The sequence below is a fragment of the Malassezia sympodialis genome, genomic scaffold (assembly GCF_000349305.1).
Source record: "Malassezia sympodialis ATCC 42132 genomic scaffold, msy_sf_8, whole genome shotgun sequence".
Taxonomy (NCBI): Eukaryota; Fungi; Basidiomycota; class Malasseziomycetes; order Malasseziales; family Malasseziaceae; genus Malassezia; species Malassezia sympodialis.
The window spans coordinates 35,697-52,480 of NW_017387806.1; the positions used below are offsets into that span (position 1 = coordinate 35,697).

The 16,784-nt window shown below is 60.2% G+C and overlaps 9 protein-coding genes across 9 annotated transcripts; 5 read left to right on the forward strand and 4 right to left on the reverse strand.

The window, feature by feature from the left end:
- Positions 1-4,697: 4,697 nt before the first annotated feature.
- Positions 4,698-5,919, reverse strand: MSY001_1690 (uncharacterized protein; the record flags this gene model as incomplete). Its single annotated transcript, XM_018883502.1, has 3 exons — positions 4,698-5,430; positions 5,722-5,795; positions 5,893-5,919. The coding sequence occupies 3 exons, from the start codon at positions 5,917-5,919 to the stop codon at positions 4,698-4,700; spliced, it is 834 nt and encodes a 277-aa protein (XP_018740255.1).
- Positions 5,920-6,107: 188 nt separating this feature from the next.
- MSY001_1691 (uncharacterized protein) lies at positions 6,108-6,693 on the forward strand (the record flags this gene model as incomplete). Its single annotated transcript, XM_018883503.1, has 2 exons — positions 6,108-6,638; positions 6,664-6,693. 2 exons carry the CDS (start codon positions 6,108-6,110, stop codon positions 6,691-6,693), a joined length of 561 nt encoding a protein of 186 aa, XP_018740256.1.
- Positions 6,694-6,892: 199 nt separating this feature from the next.
- Positions 6,893-8,038, forward strand: MSY001_1692 (uncharacterized protein; the record flags this gene model as incomplete). The annotated part of the gene is made up of 5 exons (XM_018883504.1): positions 6,893-7,046; positions 7,181-7,258; positions 7,391-7,537; positions 7,624-7,630; positions 7,840-8,038. 5 exons carry the CDS (start codon positions 6,893-6,895, stop codon positions 8,036-8,038), a joined length of 585 nt encoding a protein of 194 aa, XP_018740257.1.
- Positions 8,039-8,178: 140 nt separating this feature from the next.
- MSY001_1693 (uncharacterized protein) lies at positions 8,179-10,020 on the forward strand (the record flags this gene model as incomplete). Its single annotated transcript, XM_018883505.1, has 2 exons — positions 8,179-8,517; positions 8,548-10,020. The coding sequence occupies 2 exons, from the start codon at positions 8,179-8,181 to the stop codon at positions 10,018-10,020; spliced, it is 1,812 nt and encodes a 603-aa protein (XP_018740258.1).
- MSY001_1694 (uncharacterized protein) lies at positions 10,017-11,791 on the reverse strand (the record flags this gene model as incomplete). Its single annotated transcript, XM_018883506.1, has 2 exons — positions 10,017-11,426; positions 11,450-11,791. 2 exons carry the CDS (start codon positions 11,789-11,791, stop codon positions 10,017-10,019), a joined length of 1,752 nt encoding a protein of 583 aa, XP_018740259.1.
- A 73-nt stretch (positions 11,792-11,864) lies between these two features.
- On the forward strand, positions 11,865-12,464 carry MSY001_1695 (uncharacterized protein; the record flags this gene model as incomplete). Its single annotated transcript, XM_018883507.1, has 5 exons — positions 11,865-11,870; positions 11,895-12,024; positions 12,099-12,246; positions 12,270-12,408; positions 12,432-12,464. 5 exons carry the CDS (start codon positions 11,865-11,867, stop codon positions 12,462-12,464), a joined length of 456 nt encoding a protein of 151 aa, XP_018740260.1.
- A 560-nt stretch (positions 12,465-13,024) lies between these two features.
- On the reverse strand, positions 13,025-13,361 carry MSY001_1696 (uncharacterized protein; the record flags this gene model as incomplete). The annotated part of the gene is made up of 2 exons (XM_018883508.1): positions 13,025-13,199; positions 13,225-13,361. 2 exons carry the CDS (start codon positions 13,359-13,361, stop codon positions 13,025-13,027), a joined length of 312 nt encoding a protein of 103 aa, XP_018740261.1.
- A 342-nt stretch (positions 13,362-13,703) lies between these two features.
- Positions 13,704-15,385, forward strand: MSY001_1697 (uncharacterized protein; the record flags this gene model as incomplete). Its single annotated transcript, XM_018883510.1, has 2 exons — positions 13,704-15,114; positions 15,138-15,385. 2 exons carry the CDS (start codon positions 13,704-13,706, stop codon positions 15,383-15,385), a joined length of 1,659 nt encoding a protein of 552 aa, XP_018740262.1.
- MSY001_1698 (uncharacterized protein) lies at positions 15,382-16,734 on the reverse strand (the record flags this gene model as incomplete). The annotated part of the gene is made up of 1 exon (XM_018883511.1): positions 15,382-16,734. The coding sequence occupies one exon, from the start codon at positions 16,732-16,734 to the stop codon at positions 15,382-15,384; it is 1,353 nt and encodes a 450-aa protein (XP_018740263.1).
- Positions 16,735-16,784: the final 50 nt, after the last annotated feature.

A 16,784-nucleotide genomic window follows, 5' to 3' on the forward strand; every position in this document is an offset into this window, starting at 1 on the left:
TGCGAACAGCAGTTTAAGAGCTGTGCCAATGCCCGTCACTTGGACTTTGCCCCAAAGCCGACATTTGTCGCAGCCGACGCAATCCATAATACGAGATATATTGCGGTAGTGCAGACGAAAATCTTCTTTGAGAGTAAGAACCTCTTGATTGTGTACAGGATCGTCGTTTAAAGTGAACAACTTATGCTCATCGAAGGAGGCCTGATCCGATCGCGCCGCTTCTAGAAGACCCATGAGTTGTTCGCGGGATTCTTTGTCTGTGATCCTGTCACTGTCCCGGAGGCCCACCTTCTCCAGATACTCTGAGGCTTTTGACAAAGCACGCATGAGCAAAACGTAGTCAAAGTACACATTCTGAAGCCGTTCCGGATGCTGGGAAATTCGCGTCATAAAGCATTCCAAGTTGGGAGCCCACGTCATAGTCTCTGGGTCCAGGTATTCGTTGCAAATATGGATGGAAATAGAGGCATGCAGTCCAGAAATAACGCGGTAGAATACTCGCTTTTCCAAGCACTGTTCCATAGCTGCTGGATCGGTAGGCGCTTTCACTGAATCAATCAGATTTTCCAAGGATCCACCATCATTGGCTTGCGGGTTCATCAACGTATAGGGGATGCCTTTTACTGCATTGATTACTTGATTTTGCGAGATGAACCCAGTGCCACCTGAGCTGACAGGCCGTGGCGGCTCTGTCCACTTCACTCCGCCAAAGCAATTTTCTTCATAGATGCTTCTCCAGACTCTGTTGGCGCTTGGTCCTGCATACCCAGTAAACCGTTCTGGATTTTTCATCAAATCGACGAAAATAGCATCTCCATTTGGGTTGTCATCGTCCAGTTGGCAGAAGTCTGTTGGGTTTTCGCCACTGGCCATACTACCTTGTTCATGGTCATCATTGGACCGCTCCAACTGACTCAATCGATACGAACGAAATTCTTCCGGCATATCCGTCTCATTCATGCGTTCCACTGTACATGCCCTGTTCATACAAAGTCCATCGTCATTCCAGAAGGGACATTCTTTGAATAAATCGACCAAGAAGTAGCGAAAGTATCTCGTTTTTCGTAGATTATCCAGTCGCTCAAATATGTCATGGTCGTTCATCTTTTCAACACTCTCATAGTCCAAACAAGCATCATGAATTTGTCCGGTGGGACGACAGATGGATTTCTCATGGTCATCGGCAACCTGGTTATCCGGTTCAAGCACTTCCCGGAGAAACTCTCCGCTTGATCGTCCAGGTGCCTCAAATGGTGAGCTAGCATCAGCATTAACAAAATCCAAAATAAAGGAGCCCAAAACAAGGACAATGCCCGCAAGACATGTAACCCTCATGGTAGTCTTGCCTGGGGTCAAGTGGCGTGTCTCCTAGAAGACCGTGCGAGCCAGTCTGACGTGGAGGGTTCCAAATCCACGTGCGAATCCGCAGTGGGTCAACGGCCAATGGTGGAGATAGAGCCAAACTGGCGTCGGAAATTACAAACCTATATAAAGAGCGATTTTCCTAAATTCTGCCCCCATTCTGCTGCTGTGGGACCCTCTCCACACACTTGAACCTCGCCTTTTACTAGATTCAACCGGGTTGGTCCCACAATGATAGCAGCATGTACGACTTTTTCGACTTCGTTCCGGATCGGAACCTGTTAGATCTGCGATGATGGGGGACCCTTGTGGACCTCCTCATCGCAGGTTTTTTTTGTGACCTTTGAACTGGTCACGTGATGCAAAACGTAGCCGCACTATCTCTCCATGTAGTTGATATACACTCTCAGATTCCACCTAAAGTACTCATTTCATTCTATACACAAAAACATGTACAATAGTTCTAGTCTATCAGAGTTGAGCGGCCAATCCCCCCATTATTTGTTGAGCAATTCGAAGAATCCGAACGTCCCAGACAAATCCAAGAACCCAAAGGCCTCAAAGCAAATAATGGGCTGCAGATCATCGACGGGCGACTTGGCCCATATACCTCACTGGCTAAAGGGAGTTGGCAAGCGCATGCGCTATAACGCCCGGGTTTCATCGACTAGACTGAAATATTGTGACATGCGTTTGAGCACGAAAGATCCGGTTATCAACTTTATTAAGTGATTCCGTAAAGCTGCGCATGGTTAGGATCCCATTCACTTTAGCATGATACATACTATGATCTTAAAGGAAACAAATTGTGGCACAGTCGTATTTTATATCTTCGCACCCCTCCACACACAAAAAAACTTCGGTCTGGTTTCTTCAGACCGTGCATATTGTTGGCCGGATCGATTTCTCGAAAACTGCGGCCAAAAATATTGCGAATATCCACCCTAGCGACACCTACGCGCATGATCGATCGCCACCTGCGCATTTGGTGATGCGATGGCGTCTCGACCGTTGCCTTCGCAGCGCCATACAGAGCGACCCGAGTCACATGGGTCACGAACTCTGACTGTGGAACGCGCAGGTACTAGTGAATCTCATGATTCCGACCCTTCAGCTGCTGTGGTTGGACGACTTCATTTGCAGGGACATCGTGTGGAGCCCTCGGAACATGAACACACACAAGGTGCACGGCGTCATAGAAGCCGTGTGGTGTGGTCGGAAGATACCGTTGATAATGAAGGAATGGGAAAGAAAAAGAGCAAGAGTACGTACTGTCTATTGCTTATACACACAGTCTGCTGCATCTTTCACAAACAGCGTGCCTTTGATGAGTCGTCATCAGAAAGCTCTGTCGGATCTGACGATGAGTCATCTAGTTTTGATGATTCTGACAATGATAGCGGCGATGATGGCGCCGCAAGACCAACACAGGCATTTGGTCATGGATCCTCACGTCACCGTGAGCATGAGCTCCACTGTGGCCATACTCGGCATGGGTCTAATAAAAATGCCTACGAGCGTGCGTAAGCAAAAAGATTGTATGATAGGCAACTGCGGCTGTTGATTGTTTTGCAAAACACACGCTGTTTTTGTGGGGCACCGAACGCGCTGCCCTGCTTGCATTCTGGCTTGGCTGTATGCAGATGATATAATTTTGTTTCATAGGATTGGTCGAGCTCGAACTGATTGCTCACATAATCAATGCCAGGGTGCTGCGGGCCTTGCCCAGGAGGTTGCGGTGCCAGCGCCCTCAGAACACGCTACCATCTAGGAGGTTTCGTTGATGGTGGACAGACCGGGGGTTCGCTTGCCGACGGCGAGGCCCACGTCTACACCTGGCTTGCATCGTATGCGCAAGCGCCAGGCTGCTAGCATTATCAGGACGACTGATGGTGATGGTGATCGAGTGACTGTGGTTGGTGCACCTGTATCAACTATTTATGATGAAGATGGTGATCCGTCGACGACCTTTTTCCTCACTCAAAGTACACTGGATATGGGACCGGCTAGTCTTAGGAGACAGTGTATGTACTAGAGATCACTTACGGGCAGCTTCCAGCATTCTGGCCGGCTACTCTTCTACCCTCGCAGGCCCATTGGGCGGCGCTGGTCTATCGAGCAGTGTGAACTCGGCGAGCTCTTCGATTTCTAGTTCCCTGTCCTCAAGATCCTCCTCGTCTTTGGACGATGAGACATCGACGTCTTCAACCACACCTTCACCAGCGTCAACATCGAGTTCGAGCTCAAGTTCGAGTTCGAGCTCGAGTTCGAGTACGCGCTCTTCTCGTTCGTCCTCGTCGCGCCAGTCAAGCTCAACGCGCGGACGCTCTTCGTCTGACGATGAGTCTCCGACTGGGAGCGGCGCGTCTCCTCCGTCGTCGACTCTTCCTCCGCCGACCCCTTCGTCTTCTGTACCCGTGTCACCCAACGAACAGGTTTCGTCGGGTGATAATCACACAGGTGCGATTGCGGGTGGTGTCGTTGGTGGTGTAGTGGGTTTAATTCTACTTGCGGTTCTAGCAGGGCTCCTCTTCTGGGCACTTCGCAAGAAAAAACGTACCCAACAAGCTACTTACGTACATGATGTATCACAAGAGCCGGGTCCTTCGTTTGGTTCTGTCAGCTCCGTCCCTCCCAGTGCATCGCCGCAGCAGAGTGCAGCTGTGCCTGAAACTTCAACGACCATTTCTCGTACGACGGCTGCACCTGCTCCCACCGCGGCGGCTAACGCGCCCCTGGCATCAGGCGTGACGGGAGCAGGTGCTGGGCTAGCTGCTGGCGGCTTGGCCTCAGCACCCCCCTACCATACGACCGCTCCTACCACTTCGTCCCCGACTACGTCCGCAACGTACCAGCCAAATCCTCCAATGGCGGAAAGTGCCATGGCTACGCAGCCAGCGTCCAATTTGCCGTATGCACGCCCATTGCGCGCCTCGCGTTCTCCACCTGGTAGTCAGAGCCGGGTCAACCAGAGCCAGGGCGTATCGCCGTACGCGGAGTATGCGGATGTTGACCCGAACTTGTGGCAAGACACATGGGCCAGCGCTGACAGTCCCTATGGTCGCGCAGGCGTAGGCCATGCGACGATGGAAGACGAGGCGTTACCGCCGCGTGCCTTCCATATGCAGCCTGGACAGCTGGTGTCGAACGTCTCGCCTGTGGGTGCATTCTCACAGCCGTGGAATGCTGGCAGTCAGGGCCAAGCCGTCCCCACTCGCTCTTCACGTGTCATTCGTGAGTCGTTAGGCCAAGGTGAGGCCGCGGCAAACGAACGCACGTAATTTTATATGTTAGATTGATAGATGGGCTACCTACGATTTCTATGGTTCATAATGTTACAGCCATAGAGTTGCGGATGCAATCGCGGACAGACCCGCCCCTACGAGCACGGGCGCCAGGACGAGGGAGCTAGCGCCATTATCACGCCATGGCTCCGTGGTGATCTCCAGCACAGCCACTTTGCCGTCTGAAGCGATCTGGTGGTTCAGGTCACTCTTCGACACGCCCTTCATCAACGAGGTGTCTGTGGTAAGGAGCTTGGTTGTATATTGCGTCGTGTTCGAGTGGATTGGGCCCTGCGTAGCATTGCCGACGAACTGGTCCCGGCCAAGATCGTACCCATTGGGTACAATATCATGTTGTTGCTTGAGGCCCATCTCCACTGAGGCAGCAATGAAGATAGCACCCGTGTTGGCCTTTTGGCCGTTTTGCATCCAGTAGCGGAAGTGGTTTCCGCCCTGGAGCACCTCCATCAAGGCAGGGGTCTTGCGGTAGAGTCCTGTCTGGTTCATCCAGCCGTTTCCGTCGCCAAGATTCGCCTGCTGTGCATCATCATCATTATTTTGGCCAGCAAAAGAATCAGGGTCGAATTGCAACGAGCTGACGTAGGCCGCGAAGCCATCCTTGGTGAGCACACTCGGGTCCGACGTCCCCGAGATGATTACATTCAGCGGCTCCTTTTGCCTCGTTAGTATTTTCCCTCCATTGCTGGATGGCGAGGCAAATTGCTTTCCTGCCGCAGCCGCGAGGGTGGCCACCAAAGCAACGAGTCCTACATATGCCCACAGCCTAGTCATTATGGTAGCCGGTCGGTCTGAGCATCGCCCGGTGGCGGTCGTGCACCAACACAATTAGTCATCATCTGAGGCCGTCGGGCGGCGCGTCCGTCGGAGGTGCGATGGCGCAGGGTATCTGAATCTCTACAGCACGGCCTATGTGCGTTGAAACAGTGCCATGGATGGTATCAATTCCACTTGGCACAAGCCTCAACACTAGTCTTTGGCGGGGCCGGCCTGGGATGCACTCGGCTGCAGATGGGCGTCCATATTCTGCAGATTGAACTCAACATTCCGGTGGTACCCATTCCACATCTCGGCGACGATTGTGATCTCTTGGTTATGGTTGTTGATGGCGGCGACAGATCGGTTCATCTCCTGTAACGACTCGTTCAGAAGGTCCACATTCTTGATGATGCGTTCTAGAAGAAAGGCCTGACGCTCTTCCTTACTGTTAATCTACAGTAGTACATACGTAGGGGTTCTCAATGGCTGGCGCCATGCCTGAGTCGAGGGCGGGGTCGAGGTGCAAGCGCGTAACGCGCTCGTTCGGCGACACATCACGTGACATATCTCTTCCGCCGTGCGGCGTCTTCGTCGTGTGTGCGACGTGCGATGTTCAGGCTGCTGGCCGGCGGAGCGGCCCGTGTATGGGCGCCTTCGCGCACCGCATTCGTGCGCCCACTGAGCATGACGTCGCGAGTGTTCCATGAAACCCCTGCATCGCCGCCGGAGCCCGCCGCGGAATCGAAAAACGAGCGTGTGCCTGTGCAGAGCGAGGCGGATCGTGCGGCGCTTTGGAACCAGATGTTGAACACGATCATTGTGGACCCTGCCGATGGATACCTGGGTGGCGCGAGTCCGCACCGCCGCACCACACCAGGTGGCGGCGTTGGCGCGAGTCCGAGGAAGCCGGACGGCACCAAGGACATGCGTGCAATGATCGAGCAGCTGGACCAGGAGTTCCGTGAGCGCCCCACGTATGGCCTTGCGACCCCTGGCACACCCACGACGGGACGTTCGGTGTCTGTTGCCAATTCCTACAACGGCACATCAGCGACGCTATATCGCCAGCTCTCGCAGCTGCTTGCGCGCAACCACGTGCGTCGAGAACTCAAGCTCGTCGAGCGCTACGAGAAGCCCAACCAGATGCGCCGGCGTAAGCGCTCGGAGCGCCACCGCCGTCGCTTTGCGGATATGATCCGGAAAAAAGTACAACTGGTGCGTAGAGGCCCACTGACGTTAGATTATGGCGCTCAAGGCGCGCAGTGCGTAGGACTTCTAGTAGTTGGCCACGTGGCATTCATCGCAGGTGCGGGCGTCGTGGGTGAACAGTTTTTCTGGCCACGATGCCGCCCATGGCGCTCCTACGAACCAGCACGCTGCCTGCCCCTAGGCGGTGTGCGGCTGCGCGCTCTATGTATGAGCGCTGTGGCCGTGCACGCGCGCTCAGCCACTCGCGTGCGTGGGCCACCATGCGGCGCGGGGATCCACTGCCGGAAGATCCAACCCCAGCCATGTGGCAGCGCATGGCGCAGCTGGTGGCTGGCACGACGGCCACTGGTACCCTCGCATACTTTGTATTTCTCGCGGACTTTGGCGAGGCGGAGCACTGCTTTAGTCCGGTATGTATGCACATCTAACAGCGTAGATCCGCCGAGCCTTCGCCCCCCTGTGGCAGAAGCTAGTGTCTCCCCCTGTATAGATCTAATCCACGACGAGCTGTACCCACATGCGCGCTGGCCTCGCGCGCCAGAGGCCAGGCACGATCGCAGCGACCTCGGCCGATGCAGCAAGTGCGCGCGCCTGGCGCTGTCGTGCCGACTCGGCCGAAGTGTTTGGTATGCGTGCCAGGCGCTGCGAGCGGCGCGGCGGTGGCCACGGTCCTAGACGCTTAACTTTCGCGTGAGGCAGCGTGGTGGTAGTCGCGATGCTTGTCCGTACCCTCTTCGCTCTTCTCGTGTGTGTGCTAGTTCAGCTTGCCACAGCGGACAACAACGATCCCCGCTCACTCGTCGGCACATGGAGCTCTGGCTCCGGCGCTGTGCTGACTGGGCAGGGTCCGAATGGAGTACGTGAGCAGCCGCTGACGCAGACTTCGTTCTATAACCCCATGAAGCGTCAGTTCTCTGTGCCCCCGACGGCCGGCTACTCGTACAGCTTTACTGAAGATAATAAATTTGAGACGGCACAATTCTTCTACCAGTCGAATCGTACGTGATGTGCGCTGACGCCAGCGAGCCAACCCCACTGCTTCAATGCGACACTTCTTTGGCAGCACGGTACATACAAGGTTGATGGCAACACGCTCACTATGACCCCGTACAAGGGTGACGGAGCCGTGCAGTCCATGGGCGAGTGCCTGCAGCCGCAGGTGCGCCTCGACTACTTCTCGCAGTACGTGCCGCGCTCTGACCAGCAGGGTGGAATTTATGAGAAACTGGACGACGTTCGTGGAAACGGATCCGGTATTCTTTCCCGGCGTGAAATCTGTGTATGGGCTGCAGATGTACAAGAGCAATGGTATCCCCGTGCCCAAAATGTACCTCCAGTTCCGCCCCCCCCAGATGATGCCGACGCAGGCGATCTTCAAGCAGGTGATCGGCGCACCCGACGCGTAACGGTCCAGGCCTCGTTCAGGCCCTATATCCGCCCAACCGCCATGCTCGGGTCCCCTGTGCGGTCTTGTAGCTCGCTTAGATAAGGCAACTTTCATTCCTGTCTCCTGCGCACTGGCACAGGTGCGTGGACGCCCGTCGCCATGTCGCGCGTGCAGCAGCTCATTCTCCAAGTGCTCCAGTCGCGCGCGACGCGCCGGGCGTCCAAGTCGTACCTAGACATGTTCGCCCGTGCCGCTGCAAGACCTCCCTCAACGGCGCCGTCCTGCGAGCCGGCGACGGCCGCCGCCGCCCCGCCGCTGTCCGCCCCATCGCGCTCGAGTCTCGCGACGGACCCGCTATCGACGGCCGACCGCACATCGCATCGCGTGCCAACGCTCGATCAGACATACTTTGCCCTGGTCAAGCTGCAGGGCCCGTTTACTGATCGGCAGCTCGCCTCGATCGCCGACGGCCTCGTCTACCTTCAGACGCTGGGCCTTGTCTGTGCCGTGGTGCTCGACCACGACCAGTGGCCGCGTCCCCCGCGCTTTGGCGCGGATGGCGAGCGCGTTGGCGTGGACATCGATGAGCTCGCGGCGTGGACGCCGTCCCCTCGTTCGCGCGACGAGCGCGTGGGCCTCGCCGAGGCAGGGCTCCGAGCGCGCATGGTGCGCGAGCTGTGGCGCGTCACGGATGCACTCTCGGCAGCTGGCGCACAGCCGCGCCCGCAGGCGCATGCGGTCGTGCGCGTTGGCACCGCGCACGAGCTCCCAACGGCCGCGCACGAGCCGCGCACGCCTCTTGTCTCTGACGTCTCACTGGCGCACGTCTATGCGGACTTGCAGGCGGGCCACATGCCCGTGGTGCTGCCGATGGCCCTCGCCGATGGGCCGCACCACGACGCGCCGCCCCGTTGCGTGTGCGTCGACGCGGACGACGTCATGGTCGCCCTCACGCGCGACATGGCCGACCCGGCTGTCTTCGAGTTGACGCCCGTGCGCCTGCTTGTCATCACGCGCGAGGGCGGCGTGCCATCGCATGCGCGCGGTGGGCATCCCCACCTGATGATCAACTTGGCGTCGGAGTACGAGTCGATCCGTTCGTCGTACATTTGGCACGATACCCATCCGACCGCGCTGCGCAACTTGGCCATGGTGCGCGATTGCCTAGCGTACATGCCCAGCGTCGCATCTGGCGTGCTGGCTACGCACCGCTCGCCACAGACGCTGATCGGGAACCTGATCACGAACAAGGCGGCGTACTCACCTAGCCTGCCGCCGCGCCTGCTCGCCGCGCGGCGTGAGATGCGGCACATGCCGACCGTGGTGCGCGCGGGCCTCCCGGTGCGTGTGCTTTACGATTGGCGCGACGTCGATATGGGCCGCGTCCAAGCGACGCTCGAGCACAGCTTCCAGCGCCGACTCGACCGGGCGGCGTACGAGGCGCGACTCGCGGCTTCTCTCGACTTTGTCATTGTGATGGGCGACTACGATGGCCTGGCGATTGTGACGCGCGAGCATGCACCGGACGATGCGCCGGGGGCGCCGCCGATCGCCTACCTGGACAAGTTTGCGGTGCGGCCCCAGCTGCAGGGCAGCGGCGCCGTGGACTTTTTATGGAACGCTCTGCGCGACGAGGTGCATGGGCTTGGCCTTCTCGACGCGCTCAACAGCAACGGCGGCAAGGGCGGTGTGGGGCGCGGCCGTGATCTCGTGTGGAAGAGCCGCGCGACCAACGTGGTGAACCCGTGGTACTTGGAGCGCAGCAGCGGCTTTGTGCGCTTGCCCAGCGGCTGGCTCATGTTCTGGTGCGATGCCGAGGACCGGCTCAGGCAGCTGGCTGGCGAGCCCATCGTCCCGGCCGGCGCACGCCTCGACGATGTGTGGACGAATGGGCCGCCGGCGCTGCCGACGCTCCCGGTCATTGCACCGCAGGAGCAGGGGCGTCTCGAGCGCTGGGCCCGGTGCCTCGCGACGCTCCCGTCGGCGTGGATGGACCGCTAGCAGTTGCGCAGCACGCCGCGGCGCCGCTCCTCGGCGCGATATTCGTACATAAGCTGCGCCGCCACGAACAAGACGCCCGTAAGCTGCAGCAGGCACACGGCGCCGGCGCGCGTACCGAGGAGCTGCGACCACACATACTGCACGCCGTCGAGACCCACGACAAAGCCCACGAGGTTCGCCGAGATCATCATGAACACGTTCGCGACGGTGCCGAGCGCACGCACATGGCGGAACCACGCGCGCTGCCCGTACACACGCGCAGGCACGAGCGTGCGGCCGAGCACCTCGGGCACGATGAACAGCACGATGAGCCACGCCCATGCGAGGAGCGTGAACGAGAGGTCGTGCCACAGCGCGACGAATGTGAACACGACGAGCGATGCCAGAAGCTGCCGCTGCGCGCCGCCCAGCGGCACATAGAGGTAGCGCACCACCCACAAATTGTAGCTGCGGTGCCATGCCCGCCAAAACAAAATGGCCGACGGGCTGTTCGTGATCGAGCGGATGACATTCTCTGGCACGTCCACGCCGTCCAGCAGGGCCCACAGGCGGAACGTGCGCCACGGCACGACCAGCTTGAGCCACACGAACTCGAGGCTCCAGAACCCAAGCAGTGCGAGCTCCATCGGCGTGTAGCCATCCCACGCCCGCGCACTCTTGATCGCATTGACGTACATGTAGTGCAGCACAAACTCGATCGATAGGATGGCCACCGCACACCGCACCATATACCCCAGGACGGCTCGCCGCGATATCGCGAGCGGCGTGACGCGCTGACTGTGAAAGTCGTTGAACGTGACAATCGGCCCCGCGATGAACAGCGGCGGGTACAGCAGGTAGAGGACCTGCGACAGGTACGTGTACTCCGCCACCGCATGCGGCGTCTGCACACGCGCTTTCGCTGGCGCCCGCGCGTGGCTCGGCGGCTGGTACGCGTCCGACGCCCACACACTGTCCAGCGCAAAGCTGACGAGACGCAGCATGCTAAAGTTGTAGCTGATGTACCAGCGGTGGATCAGGCCGCTGTACTCATCCAGCCATGCGAGTGATGGCACCAGCATGCGGAACGGCACTCCCTCCAGGTAAAACACCGCGACAAGGACGGCCACATGACACACCCACACGAGCGCGAAGGCCAGCGGGCGCGGCAGCCGCGTGCACACGCGCGCGAGGCCGTAGTTTCCGGCGGCGATCACGAGGATCTTGAGCAGATTCACGCCATGCAGCGCGCCCACATACAGCACGCCGGTGAGCAGCAGGAACGCGGCGCGCGCGCGGCGCGGGGCGACGCCCAGCTTCGGCGCAAGCCACCGCACCGCCGCAGAAGCACTGCTATGCGCCACGATCAGCGCCCCAATGATCCCCGCATGATCCCGTAAGAGCCGGTACTGAAAGTCGCTGTCGTCCTGGCGTCAGCCGCGCAACGTACTCGGAGACGGCCGCCCATCCATCCAGGGACCAGGTAGTTGGCGTACCGGCCGAACTGGGGGTGCGACTCTGAGCTGAGGTATATAGGCACGTAGATCATGTATGGCACGACCACCAGGGCCAGCAGGTAGTACGCACGGAACTCCCACGTCCCCCACCGTGCCGGCGGCACGTCCGGCGGCGCTGCACCGGCGGCGCTTTCTGTGGCGTATGCATCGGGAGTCGCAAGCGTCACGCCTCGCGACCCCTCTGCACGCACCGGCTCCTCCATCTGCATGGCCTGCAGACGCGGCCGGGGGCCGCCTGCGTCGTGCATCGCGTCTCGGCGGTGCATCGGCAGCATGGACCCGTGGCAAGGCGCCATAGGTGGAGGCCGGCGCCAGCGTCGCTCAGGGCCACGACGTCCACCGCGGGCCATGCCGGTGCGTTGGCTGCGCTGACCGCAGATCCAGTGGGTGCTCCTGATCTCCCGCCAGGGAAAGATGCGCCTGTCCAAGTGGTACGGCACGCTGAGCCAGAAAAGCAAGGCGAAGATCGTGAAGGACGTGACGCAGCTGATCCTCGCGCGACGTGTACGTCCGGCTCGCTGACCCCAGTCGCGCATGTGCAACTTTATTGAATACAAAGGCACGCTGCCGCACTAACCGCAGAAAGCAAGATTGTGTACCGCCGGTACGCGTCGCTGTTTTTCGTGATGGGCATCTCGCCCGAGGACAACGAGCTGGTGACGCTCGAGATCATCCACCGCTTCGTCGAGGTGCTCGACCGCTACTTTGGCAATGTGTGCGAGCTCGACCTGTACGTCCGTGGGTCTTACGCAGCATTTTCAACTTCCAGAAGGCGTACCAGGTGCTCGACGAGCTGATTGTCGGCGGCGAGCTGCAGGAATCAAGCAAAAAGTCCGTGCTCCGCGTCGTCCTGCAGGGCGATGGCGTCGAGGAGGCCGAGCAAGGGGAAGAGGTGCGTTGCGCCGCTAACGCCAGGGCCTTGCGCGCATCGGCAGCCGCTCAGGATAGCCTACTGTACTCTAGTTGATCGGCTTGACCATGCCCTGCGATAGTCGGTAGTACACGACCGTCGCGTCGTTCGACATCATCGCTAGGAGGACATGCGTGTGCACTGCGTCGGACGGCAACTGCGCGAACAAGTCGCTGAGCCTACCGTCAGTGCGTCGTACGTACATAGCCGAGTCCATGGCCTGCTCTATGGCCATCGGCAGAACGACCTGCTTTTCCTGCGGTCAGCACGCCACACGTGCCTTGCTGCTCGGCGCCTGGCCGACAATCACGGCCCAGCCCGCTGCGCCAAAGGCTGCAGCGTCGGCACGGCCGCCTGGCCGCTCTATCGCTCGCGCGTCGAGCTCGCGCCACCGCGCCGCATACTTCAGGTCCACATACGTTTGGAAGAGCGCCGATGCTTGCGACACATACTTGTCGCACAGCGGCTGCACGTCTTGGTACGCCTCGTGCGTCTCGGCCTGCAGGCACGCCGGCGCGTCGTGCATCGATCGTAGGGGCGACGAGTGTGGAGTGAGGCCTACGACGGGGTGACTCTATCGATAGGTATATCGGCCCACTCAGCCTGCACGACCGACGGAGCCCTGCTCGAGTGGGCCGTCAGCGTCGGTCACACTCTCTGCGTCCTTGCGTGTCGTCTGGAACGCATCCATCGTGCGCACAACCAGCGCGGTATCTTCCAAGAATGCATTTAGCGAAAGGCGCAAGTGCCGCAGCGTCGTCGCTCGGATGTGCCTGCATGTTAGCTAGCACGACGTACACGTCCAGCACACACCCGCTGGGCGTCTGGTGCACCTGCGCCGTCTTGACGACGTCCTGCGGCCGCAGCTCGCGATCGACCCAGAGCACCTGCTGGATCGTCGTAGCCGTTGTCTCATCCGGACACGGAATCTGCATTGTTCTGCATTAGATTCGTCACGTACACCGTATGGCGCATCGGCACAGCCTCCTGGCGCGCTGCCATCGTCAGCGGCGTGCCTGCGGCTCCCAAGCGAGCGAGCGGCCGCGGCCCTGGCCGCCCGATCCGCCGATATTCACGTGGCACGCGCGACGCGTCGGTGGCGCGCCGCGCGAGTCGCAGCGCCTGCCATGCCGGACGAGCTGCGCTCCGGCCTGCGCATGCTGAAGCGCACATGGAGTAGTGGTGAGTCTGGGCCACCTAAGAACGAGGCAAGTCCAGCACCGCCGCGCACGCTTAGCGAGCACAATGCGCCGTTGAGCGCCGCGGTGCCCGAGTCTATGGCGGACTTTGAGCCGTTCGTCGAGTCGCCCCCGCCGTGGAAAGAGAATCGCGCTCCGACCGCCAAGCGCACGAAGACCAGCTCTGACTCGAGTCTCTTTGACCTTGTCGGCCCGCCTGTCAAAGACCTGTCGCGCACGCTGTCCACAGGCCCCGCAGCGCCCGTCGCGCCGGAGCACCGCGCGACGGCCAAGGTCTTTTTGTCGCCGGAGCAGCAGCGCATCCTCGATGCGGTCGTGACGCAGGGACGCAACGTGTTCTTCACAGGCTCGGCCGGTGCGGGCAAGTCGCACCTCTTGCGGCAGATTATCCAGGACCTGCGCCGCAAGTTCCAGAGCAAGAGCGATGCCGTGGCTGTCACTGCCTCGACGGGCATTGCCGCGTGCAACATTGGCGGCATTACACTGCACAGCTTTGGCGGTGTCGGCCTTGCCAAAGAGTCGCCTGAACGCCTCCTCACATACATCAGGCGGAACCGCGGCGCTGTGACGCGCTGGATGCGCACGCAGGTCCTGATCATCGATGAGGTGTCCATGTTGGAGTCGAAGCTGTTCGAGAAACTCGAGGCCATTGCGCGCATGATTCGCAAGTCAACGAAGCCGTTTGGTGGCATGCAGATCGTTATGACAGGCGACTTTTTCCAGCTGCCGCCCGTGTCGGTGCAGGGCGACGCGCACTTTGTGTTCGAGTCGCCCAAGTGGTCAGAGGTCATCCAGGACCAGTTCAACCTCACGCAGGTGTTTCGTCAGAAAGACCACCGCTTTGTCGGCATGCTCAACGAGATGCGTCTCGGCAAACTGTCGCCAGATACGGTGCGTGCGTTTTCGCAGCTGGACCGTGTGCCTGCGCTGCCCGATGGCATCACGCCGACGGAGCTGTACCCCCTGCGTCGCGACGTGGAGCGCGCGAACAAGCAGCGTCTCGATGCGCTGGACACGGAGGCCCGCACATATACCAGTCTCGACGGCGGCTCACTACCGCCGGACCAACGCGAGCGCGTGCTCGACAACTTTATGGCGCCGCGCCAGGTGTTCCTCAAGAAGGGCGCGCAGGTCATGCTGATCAAGAATCTGGACAGCACGCTAGCGAACGGCTCGATCGGCACCGTCCTCGACTTTATGGATGAGAGCACGTTCCAGAACACGTATGGCGACGACGCCGACCTGCTGCGCACGGACGTGGCCGAGACGCTGCTTGCGCGTGCGGAGCGTGCGCCGGGCGCCACGCGCACGAGCCGCTCGCCCGAGAAGGACCAGCCACGCAGTGCGCAGTGGCCGCTTGTGCGTTTCCACCTGGGGCGCGGCAAGGTGCGTGACCAGCTCGTGCGCCCTGAAACGTGGAAGAACGAGGACCCCCACGGCGATGTTGTCGCGTGCCGCACACAGGTGCCGCTCCTTCTTGCTTGGGCCAGTACGTACGCGCTACTTACCCAGTGTCGATCCACAAATCGTGCGTCGTTGCTACTTACCCCAGACAAGGTCAAACGCTGCCGTACTGTCGTATTGATTTGCGCCGCGTCTTTGAGAAAGGTATGTCGTGCTATCTTACCGCAGGCCAGGCCTACGTGGCGCTCTCGCGCGCCACATCGCTCGACGCGCTGCAGGTTGTCGGATTCCAGCCGACCAAGGTCATGGCGCACCCCAAGGTGATCCGCTGGAGCCAGAACCAGTTCCGCGACTAAAAGTAGAGGTCCTCTTCATGGTAGTTTTCCTGGATCAAACGGTACACGTACGACGGCGGATGCTCGCCCACATTCGTGATGATCACATCGATGTCGTTCGGCATGACCAGGTCCCACAGCGGATTCGCCACGTCCGCCTCGGACGCGAGCCGCGCGGACGACGCATAGTTGACGACCTGCGACGACGGGCCTTGGTTGCTCGTCGTCATGCGCTCAGGACCGACCCACGCCCAATCGGGCGAGATCCTGTAGACACCAGCGAGCGCCACGACCGGCGTCGAGTGCTCGCGCGCGGCCATGGCAATCGCCCGTGCGCCTATCGAGGCAAGAATACCACCATTGGCCAGCACACACCGCGCGCCAAGGATTACCTTGGACACACGCGGCATCAAGGCATACACGTTCGAGTCAGGCACGAGCAGGACCGAGAGACCCGCAGCTGCGAGGGAGCGCGCCATCTCGTGGCCCACAAACGACGGCGCGGATTCTGGCACCACTGCGATAAACTTGCGGTGCTTAGCTGCCGCACGTAGAAAGCTCTGCACAGTCGACGAGTGGCCGAGCGTGAGGATCACTTCACCCGAGTGGACGTGGTCGCGCGCCTCTTTCGCGACGTTCGCGTCCACGGACTCGACCTCATCAATCAGTTCCTGGATTGCCTGGATGAGCAGCGGCTTGAGCTGGTACGCATGCGACGCCGACGAATCGGTGGGGCCCTCGTCATCCGAGGAGCCCGAGTCAGTCGAGAGCGACGCCGGTACGGGGCTGTTCGCCTGGCTGAACGACGCACTAGGCGATGACACGATAGTCGGCGAGGGCATCGATGGGAACACGAGGTCCGAAATCGAGAAGGAACGGGCCGGCGTGACCGACGCGGATGACTCCGCTGGCAAATGCATCGAGGACGACGGCGAGCCAGGCGTCGAAAGCGAGAGTGCTGCAAGCGACTGGGCCACAGAGGGCGGCGGCTGCGTACGTGGCGCAGCGTCAGGCACCGTCGCCCCCAGGCTGGTCAGCGCCTTGGCTTCCTCACGCAGCAGAAAGAGGATCCTCCGCGTTATGTTCCCAATCACCGGCTCAGACGGCAAAGCATCCTGCAAGTGCCGCCCGACCGTACGGATCATCTGCACAAGCTCGTCGAGGCGCGTAAACTTGGCAGCACTCACGGTCGCGCGCAGCGTGCGCGCCGTGGCCTCGGCGATCGCCTCTGTGCCCGTGAGTTGGTGCCGGCGGAGACGCATTCCCAGCTCATGCACAGCCATCTGCGATGCACGGTCCTTGACGACCTGCTCTAATGTCATCGGAGCGGTCGACGCACCAGGGGCCTTTCCCCCTTGGACAGACGCCATGCCGTCGCACCACGACGGTCCGCGCAGCGAAGCGCTACACTCGCTATCAC